Raw genomic sequence first — 10,241 nt, 5'->3', positions numbered from 1 at the left:
AATAATAATAATAATAATAATAATAATAATAAAGAGGGGATTAATGTCATATTTTTAGTTTTTTAACAATACGACATATTTAATTTTTATTTTGCATTGCACATAATTGAAATTTTCCCTCACAAGCTGCCATGTTTAAACGTATAGTTCAGCTTAATTAAAGGTCAATCATTCCCTGAATGAAGACTATTTGTTGTTTATGTACTYACAGCTTCAAGCTTCTCATATTTAGCTTTGTGCAACGTGTTTTAATGGCGACATATTAAAATACTTTGTGGCAGACAGCGTCTCTAAACAGACTAGACACACAGATTTGCCRTGAAATTGTGTGAACAGACAGTCTACCTCCAATTTTATCTGAAACAATCAATTTTCTTTGTCCAATTTTTTCTTTCTTCTGTTCATAACCTTGGCTGAAAATCTCTTCCTCACTGGTAGAAAAGTCCTGTGCGAGGTACTGAATCTGCATTTTAGGTGCCATCTAGTGGCAAACTTTGTCATTACAACCAATTAAGTGCCACCGAGATACTTTTATACATTTTTGTAATTTTCAAAGATTTGTCTAAGAGCTACCTTGAGTGACATCCTGCGGACCGCCAGTTGCCTATCCCTGCTCCAACATAACTTTGTTAGATCTGTTAGCATTCGGAGTGTGAGTCTGGAATGAGTCTATGCTACTACCACTCCAAAATTTATCTCCATAACTGAGTGTCTTTTTTCCTGTTGGATGAGGCTGTGGCAGCCATCTGCTTTTGGGTTGACTCTAAAAGGGGATCTGTTGTAGATAAATATTAAAGCATACAGATAATAAAACCCACACTGAAACATTTACATTCAATTAACAAACATTTTAAAGTCAACAATGACCTAAAAACTGAACAAAATTTAAGTCTATAAAAGTATGAAATTAGAAAGTGGAAATGTTTAGAACCTTGTTATTTTCAGTGTAGCGTAAACATTAAGTTTTGAATATTCTCTTGTATAAGATGTAATCTTTTGTTTATTGTCTTGTTTTTGTAGGTAAAACTCCTGAGGACTATGGCAGCAGTGGAGAGTGTAGTTCTCCATCTCCYATCCCAACCTTTAAGGAAGTTTGGCAGGTCAAGGTTTGGCCTAAAGGTCTTGGCCATGCCAGGAACTTAGTGGGGATATACCGGCTCTGTCTAACTGACAAGACAGTCAACTTTGTCAAACTCAACTCTGATGTGGCCGCCGTGGTGTTGCAGCTGATGAACGTTCGCAGGTGTGGCCACTCTGAGAATTTTTTCTTCATCGAGGTGGGGCGCTCGGCAATCACCGGCCCCGGAGAGTTCTGGATGCAAGTGGACGACTCGGTGGTGGCGCAAAACATGCACGAAACCCTTCTGGAGGCCATGAAGGCCTTGAGCGAGGAATTCCGTCAGCGCAGCAAGTCTCAGTCTGTGGGGACGTCGTGTGGTGGCGGTACGGCTTCCAATCCCATCAGCGTCCCGAGTCGGCGGCATCACTCAAATCTGCCGCCGAGCCAGGTGGGCTTTTSCAGGCGGGCGCGGACTGAAACCCCAGGAACGGGAGGCAGCAGCACCAGCACATCGCCTACATCACGCCACGGGTTCCCAAGGGCACGGACAGCAAGCATCGGAGCCAGGTCGGAGGAAGGAGGCGCCAGCGCCAGGGGAACGTGGGCCAGCTCCAGCCCAAGTCTGAATGGATCCTGCTCAACGACTCCAACGCTGAGACCCAAGCCAACTCGGGCTCCGACCCCGGCTAAGATTACACTGAGCCTTTCACGCTACACGCCTAACCCTGCTCCCTCTCCCGCACCAAGTCTATCCTCCAGCTCCGGTCATGGATCTGAGTGTGGCCTGGTGGGGGCGGTCGTCGGAGGCATGTCTGTGTGCTCCTACGCCCGTGTTTCCCAGAGAGTTTCTGTTTCAGGTTCACCGAGTGACTACGGATCCTCGGACGAGTACGGCTCCAGTCCCGGGGAGCACTCCCTGCTCATACCCAGTCTGTCGGGACATCACACCCACAGAGAGGGCTCCTCCAGCTACATTGTGATGGGGCAGCGAGAGGGAGTGTTTGGTTCTCACCGTCACTCCAAAGGCCGGCGGATCCTGCGGCGCTCGTCTAGCCGTGAAACCGAGGCGGAGCGCCAASTGCTGAGCAAGAGGGCGTCCCTGCCTCTGGCATCCCACGAAAGATTCACCCCACGTAAGAAAGATGAAGAAGATGAGGATGATGAGGAGTATGCCATCATGTCGCAGAGTGCTAATAGGGAGAGGGCTGATTTGCACCGTGGCTCAGGGAATCCTTCCGGTAATGGTGGTCAGCAGGACGTAGTCGTAAAAAACAGGAAGAGGGCCGACAAAAGTAGAGGAGAGAGAGACGCAGGTGGAGCTCTGGACAGYGGCTACATGTCAATGTTGCCTGGAGTCACATCTCCTCCTGTTTCCCTCTCTCTGTCTATAGGTATGTATGATGCCAGCGCCAAACCCGGTGTAGACGACGAGTACATGGCCATGACCCCCAACAGCAGTGTGTCCCCTCCTCAGCACATGCGCCAGCCCAGCTCAGAGGGCTACATGGTCATGTCTCCGAACAGCAGCAGCTCTACAGACTTGCACGGCCTGGGCATGTGGGAGAGCAGGGCCAGCATGGAGAGCCGGGCTGCCAGCGATTACATGAACATCTCACCGGTCAGCAGCCGCTCCGCCTGCAGCACGCCGCCATCCCACCCYGAGCAGCACCAACTCCAACCAAAAATGTTCAACTCGTACTTCTCCCTGCCACGAGCTTATCAGCACACCCTCTACACCCGCTTCGAGGAGGACTTGGACAAGGCAGAGGAAACAAAGGACGGCAGCGGGCATGAAGGCGCTGGAAGGGGAGGGAGAGTGGGGTACAGCAAGAGGAACAAAACTGCGGTGGGCTCTGCGGGCGGCTGCCAACTCTCCATGTCTTCCTCTTCTTTCTCCTCCAGCTCYGCCAGCAGCGAAAGCCTCGAAGACAAGTCTCTGTCAGCAGGGAGAGGGTTAAGTTTATTAAGGACTGGAACAGAMTACATGAGTGCAGGAGTGTGCACAAAAGAGGGACGTCACCACCAAAAACGTGGATCAAGTAGTAAGAGCCCAAAGCAGCACAGGAGGGGGCGTCCCCTGAGCGCATCTTCAGACATCACTAAAGCTAATACCCTACCCAGGGTGAAGGAGAACCTCCCACCGTCGGCATCTCAGGGTGTYGATGAGTACGTAAGCATTGTCTTTAAGGAAGATGATAAATACGAGTCAGAAAGGTCTCAACAYGGACAACCTGTTATCCACGCAACCCTACGTCCCTCAAATAAACCACTCCTCTGTCACGACAATCCTGCTAACCTTCCCCGCAGTTTCTCTGCGCCACTTTCCACCTCTGCCGAGTACGTCAACATGGACTTAGGGAAATCCTCGACACCCCTGACTCACGTTCGATCCACCTTCAGCACCCTTCAGGGCTCACCAGCCATTGCCCCCAAGGCCAGACACGAACACAGCACGTCCTCCCCTCTGGCGGTGGACTTAAACGTGGGGTATAGGACGAAAATCAAGCTGCCAGCAGACGTCTCCGCTCCATTTATTGACAGCAAAGGATCAGTCCCCAGCATTCCAGCAAGACCTGCCATCCACCCTGGTCCACCCTTACCTGCAGAGCAGGAGAAAAGTTCGGGTTCTTCCCCTGTCAAGTCCTTCCAGTCTCCTGACCGGAGCAGCAGACTGGTCCGAGGCGACCAGCAGGGACACTTGAGCCACCGCTCAGAGACATTTCACTCACTGCCATCTCTACCACAATATGCATCACCTTCTACCTCCCTGTTCCCAGATGGCAGCCAGGCAGCGAGCCATCGGCAGGGTTTGGACTGCTCACTGTGGGAGAGTGGGCAGGCTGCTGGTTTGTCTGCCACACCTCCACCCCAAGCCTCCGCCTCATCCACTGAACAAGGCCTTAACTATATAGACCTTGACCTAGCCATGAAGGAGGGCCCTCAAGCTGGAGGGGAGCACACCTCTCCGGTCTACGGAGCTGGAGGAAGCTCTCTGGGGAGCGGTGCTGGCTCTGTACCCAACACTTACGCCAGTATTGATTTCTACAAGTCGGAGGAGCTTAGAACAAACCAGAACAGTAGAAAAAATGGTCAAGGTGAGTGCTGCAAGACTTTAAACAGTTAATCATAAAAAACCACGTACATGGTAGATAGTAAAACAGCTTTGACACAACCTATAGGCTTTGTCCTCATGCATTTATGAACTTAGCACACAAAGTAAGGACGKTTGTGTTTGGTAGATTATTTCTTTGTTGTAACAATGCTTCTTGGCAATAAATCTTACACCGGGCACCTTGGCAACACCTGGGGGTAGCTGAAACTCAAAACGTGTCAACAACAAATAAAGCTGTTTGCCAAAGATGCTGTATATTCATCCCACCAATGGATGTTCCTTACAAATGTGGCACCATTTAAATGAGAAATTAACAGGCTTTCTAATGGTATAAGATTTATTGCAAAGAAGCATTGTTAGAACAAAAAAATAACCTACCAAACACTTATATCCTTTATTTAATTTTGCTTTAGTTACAATAAAGGATGATGCACGAAGTTCATAAATGGATAATCGAAATAAGCAGCAATTGCTCTTCTCAATGTGATAGAAATATTATTTATAAATAGGTGAAAAAAATAGTCAAATTGGATTCAAGCTTTGACACAATGTGAAAAACCCTTCAGACATGAATCCTCRTCTGGGTCTTAGTCACTCCTCCTCTCATGGTGTCCTGATGTAGCACAGACCTGGTGGGCAGCGCGGAGCTCTCAGTCTGTAGGCTGTCTGTAGAGTCTCTTATTATCACAAGTGGGCGTTCAGACAGCAGAGCCAATTGATTTGTCTGCCGGTAATGAGCCATTTCACATGAATGAAGACATAGGGGACAAGAAGATGGGCCAGGTGTTTATGTTTATGTGTGGGCGGGCTGATGGCAGCTTTRTGGTTTCCTTCACATTGCATACGTGATGTTATTAAACGGTTAAAGCTCTTGCTGCTGATGACAGTGGAAACAGTTTCTTCTGCATGTAAAGACACATTTTTATTGAAAAAATGTGATGTTGAATGTAAATATTGCGCGGAAGAATGTATTTTGTGAAACTGATCTGGATTTTCAAATAGCTGGAAAAATATATAGTTTTGACTGGATCTTTTACAAAATTTTCTTGGGGAGTAACAACCTGAACCCCCCTAGAACTGCTTAACTCCACAGCTGCTCATTAACATGAACAGGTGTTCCTCATTGGTGTCAGCAGATGTTGGCAGGTATGAGGTATACTTCTGGTATTCTGTTTCAAATTAATTATATTAATTGTTTTAATTGGACAACCTGGTTCTTGAAGATAAAAAAAATAAAAAACATATCTACTTAATTTGGTATGTGAATGAATAGAAATTGGCAGTGAGATTTAGAAAATTGCACAAGAAGCGCCACCTGAAATCTTGCCTAGGACCGACCCTGGCTCAGAGTATGAAGTGCAGATTACTCTCAGCTACTACCACAGCAAATTTTWGGTCAGAATTTGTGAAATTGACTGTGTAAGAAACAGTTTTATATTTGCATAAGTTGATTAGCTGTGGTGGCCATCTTCAATCACGTCAGCTCCAAACATTATTCAGCTATAGATGCACGTTTAATTATCACTGTGTTTTGTCTAAATCTATCCAACGGTTTATGAGTAATGTTGCTTACAGACAGACAAATTAACATACACAGGCTATCATATTATCACCCTCCCCTTTATGGCAGTAGATTAGAACAAGAGTGGTCACAGTTTTTATATTAAACTTTGTCCTCAAACGGCTGTGTTCTGCTGACCTGATCAGAAGCAACACTGTGTTGTTAAGGAGGCTCGTAAAGAGGAGAAAACCACGGCTGAAAGTGATAAAGCTGTCGCAGAGACACATCTTATTGACATCTGCAACAATAGCCGAGAGAGCGATCACCAAATCCTTCCACAAAGATATCAAGCGTCATGTGATATTTACTCACGCTGCCAGAAGGAACATAGATTAAACACAATCAATATGCTGCTGAGGCGAGCGTTTCATCCTGACAGAATGTGTGCAGCAGAGGTTCTGCAGAACRCAGTTTTAGCAGCATTCACGAAGAGAAATCTTTATATCATAAATGTCTGTGTRTAAAATTCCCTCCTTGCTTTTTGATTTGCTCATTCCAGACTGTTGATCTTCGTCCCCGGTGCGCGAGCGTGACGATGGTGAGACGGCTCGACCCGCGTTAGGGACGTCCAGCAGCCCGATCTGTTGAACACCGGAGCCGGAAACCCCTGGAAGTCTCATCCCCATCCTGTCTGCTGTTTTCTGTCAACCAAATGTGTGCCAAACACACACACACATACACACACACAGACACAAACACACAAAACATAAGGTAAAAATTTTGTTCCTGTACCTTGTTTGACTAAAAATGACATTTGATTTTTGTTTACCTCTGTACAGCCGAGGCATGACTTCAGACACACTGTGTTTGATTGCTGCTCCTCTCTGAAACATCCTCAGCACGTCTATTTTAATACAACTTTCAGGGAATGGCAMAAAAGGCAAAAAATACATCTGTGAATCTTAAGTTATCCTGCGAGTGAGCCAGTTTGTTGACATTTGGTGAGGAGGGTGAAACAGGAAATGGCAGCTGCTCTAGWGACAAAATTTCAGCCAAATTTAGGGAGTTAGTGTTTTTATTCTGGTATTTATTGCCTTTTATGTCTCCTCCTCCTTTGTACGCAAATTAAATGATCATCAGGTGTCATTTTGACTTAAACTACGAAAAGTACAAGTTGACAGATTTTATACACACTATCCCACTGTAAACAGTTTTAAATTCCTATATATATATAGAAAGTTGCACAAAAAAACATTTCTACTTCTTGGCTACTGTTCTTGTGTTACTCACATGAATTTCCAAACATTTATGACATCTTTTTTTTGTAGCTGGAACAATTTCCAACAGTCATCACTGAAGGAGAGGATGAATTATACTAATTATACTATAAGGCAACAGTGCAGAAAATAGTCCCTTTTCCTCTGTTTTCACTATCAAGATACAAATACCAGCAGTTCCAAGTGGAACAATAAATGTCGTAACAAACCACTGGGCTTTGAGACATGAACACTTTGAGGTCTGACATTTATTTAAATAAATATGGGTGGGGCTCTTTCGTCACGTTACAATGTTATGTTTCCTATTGCAGCAATGTGATTCCAAAAAGTGATTATCAATACATTTAGATTAACTGGAACCTTAGGTGACTATGGCTAATTTTGCATAAATAAGAATTAGCATAGATGCTGTTTTAGTAATGCAAATAGCATAGAAATGCTACCACAATTAGCATTGGATTTATAATTGAAAATTATACACAAATCAAATATCATTATGTTACAATTTTAGCATTTTTTACAGCCATATTGACTTATCAAAATCAATTTCTGACATTTTTCAAACACTGAATCTTCTATGTACACAATGCAATGTATCTAAGAAAAGGTTTTACCTCCATCCCTAAATATGGCAATATTTTTCTCTAAATGTAGTCTTTAATCATCATTTAAATGCAACCAACCCAGAGACATGCTCTTGGATTAGCAGCATAGTTTGTGGCACACATCTCCCTTTGCTAGTGTTTTCAGAGTGAGTCAGACCAAATCAAATAAAATTTGTTTTGTYTTTAATAAGCACTCCTAAAAGCTGAACCATCCTTGTTGCTGCCAGTGGGCACAGCTAACTAAAAGTATAGCTTTGTTAATGTAAAGCCACTATACTTGTAAAGAAATTAGTCAAAGCTTGTTGTTTAGCTGTTAGCGGACTTAAAGTTGGCAAAAYTTAATTTAGCTGAAGCTAATTGATCCGCTAACCGTTTTCAAAGTTAGTGAAAAAGCCAATCCACTAAACAAAAAAAAGTTTCGTTGTTATTTGTTATCTGATTAGCAGAACCATGCCCACCGCTGGTTGATATAGTTATGGAATAATTAAGAGAAATTATAATATTTAGCTTTTCTGTGTGTAAATGTCCTCACGTTGATCTGCTGAGAACTTTGCAGCCAAACTAAACATATTTTGTTCCAGCGTTTTTGTGATATTTTAACACAGTTCTCCAAAATAAAATCTTACCTCACAAAGTGAAACAAGCCCAAACAACCCACCTATTATGTTAAACAGAGTGAGAGCTGCATTATTCTCCACTTCCAGATTCTGGCATAATAACAGTATATGAGATAATTCTGACGCATAACGGATGTGTGAGTCAAAAAGCCTGGCCCATTAGGAGAGAATACAAAAAGGAAACAAAACAATAATTTGTGTGTTTTAAGAGTTTGTAACAATTAAACAAATGAGTAACACAAAATCATTAGGAAAATGTGTAAATGCTTATTTTGTGCATCTGAGTTTTTTCTATTCCTACTGTAYATTACACTATGGTATCTACTATAGTAATGCAAGTAGAATGACAGAAACTATAGTATRTACTGTGGTTAGTTCTCCTCATTCACTTAACAGTTTTATTATAAAGTGACACATTACAATGGTATATAAAATATACAGTATACAAATGATGATTAATACTATATAGCCTAGATATCTATATACTCTTTTATAAAGTGCCTCATTTTTGATTGTAGCTGTTTTTACACAGGTGATCCTAAAATGGGTTGTGAAAATGGGGTAAAAAATAATAATATTAATAATGATGATGATAAAAAAGCTGTTTCTTTTTCTAAATTTGTGCAAACTTTGAGCCGCAGAGGACCGAGCAGAAAATGAACATTGCTGCCATTAACCAGTCAATCAGATTGCCTTATCAGAGACAAGAAAAAAAAATGTTTGAGTTTTATTTGCAGTGCCTAACACTTGAGCCACATTGTAAGCACATGCATTTGTTTGTTTTTGGCTTTGTCAAGAAAAAGAAAGAAAAAAATAGGGTTATCGTTTACATTTTTTTTCTTCGATTATTTGTTGGTGTGTGATCCGACTTTCCCTTCTCTATTTAACTTGTTCRCCATGTCTGATGGTCACGGGTGCAACAGGTGGCCTAAAAAACAAACTTGTATAATTCTAAAGTGTGTAGACTTTCATGTTGAGTCCTATTTATATCTACTTTAACTTCCCCTCATTCTGCAACTACTTTTGTATATATAAAAATAAGTTAACTCTGTAACGGTGTTAATTCATTTTTACTTTTTAGATTATTTTTAATCTCAAATGAAGGAAGATGGTGGCAAACAGCTGATCTAAACAAACTTTAATGTTTGAAATCATGAACCATGCTGTTTTCTAAAAAAATATTATTTTAGCCCTTGGGACCMGGTCTTCACATCCATTACCTCTTCATTATTTTCCATTATTTATCAGCCATGGTTCCAATCTTGTAAAGTGGGGTTCTGTGGACAGGTTATGAATACTTGTTGTATATAGCTCCTTGTATGACCTAAGTTTGGAGAAATAGAGTTTAAAATCTTTTACATAAACCCCAAAAAAGGTCACCTCATAGCACAAAAAGTAATAGATTTGTGTTTGTTCCATTAATTCTTTGCTGTGCAATTATTTTTAAAATAAACTTCAGCCTAGGCATGTCCCAATACCGGTTTTTCTAAAACCGAGTATGAGTAAATACAGTAAAACCCCTATTTTCACAGGGTATAGTATAGTATTAGAGTATCTTATTAGAGTACCAGTACTAGTATACTTGTCAGTCAGATCAGAATTAAACTCTATTTATTCAACCTGAGTTTGTTCACAGAGCAATCCTACCTTCAACAGGTAGGACACTAACTGTTTGTAACCTTTCCACTTAATCCTACCACAGCCAAAATTTTAATTTAATAATTAGAACACTTRAATTTGACTCAGAAAGTTCCACTTTTTTCACTTAACAACCACATAACCAAAATAAAACTTATTAAATTTGGAATGAAACCAAACGTTCTTCCTTTTTAAAAAATTCAAACTAAAAATATGTATTTTTTAATGGTTGTGCTTTGACTGRTGGTAGATCTGGCCTCATTGTGACATTGCTGAGACTGTACAATAATTTACAACGTGTCGGTTGCAGATATATAAAGTAAAACCTGTTTACTGTATTTTTGTAGATGCAATGTGGAACCAAACTGCGTGCAGGGCTCTGGCTGTCTGTATACAGGGTAAAAAAYAACAAAATAAAAGGCTTTTCTGTT

General features: G+C 41.9%; 1 protein-coding gene across 1 annotated transcript in view; it reads left to right on the top strand.

Moving 5' to 3' along the window:
• si:ch211-284e13.4 (insulin receptor substrate 1-B) overlaps positions 1-10,241 on the top strand; it is an 11,846-nt gene extending 1,605 nt beyond the window's left edge. Inside the window, exons 2-3 of the mRNA XM_014006685.1 lie at positions 1,021-4,155; positions 6,233-10,241. Coding sequence (XP_013862139.1) covers positions 1,021-4,155; positions 6,233-6,240 — 3,143 coding nt within the window. The 3' untranslated portion in view covers positions 6,241-10,241. The remainder of the gene's footprint in view (positions 1-1,020; positions 4,156-6,232) is intronic.

Source organism: Austrofundulus limnaeus, unplaced genomic scaffold (genome assembly GCF_001266775.1).
Source record: "Austrofundulus limnaeus strain Quisiro unplaced genomic scaffold, Austrofundulus_limnaeus-1.0 Scaffold37, whole genome shotgun sequence".
Classification (NCBI taxonomy): domain Eukaryota; kingdom Metazoa; phylum Chordata; class Actinopteri; order Cyprinodontiformes; family Rivulidae; genus Austrofundulus; species Austrofundulus limnaeus.
Note: the sequence above shows the minus strand (reverse complement) of the source record. Positions and strands in the feature narration are given on the sequence as shown.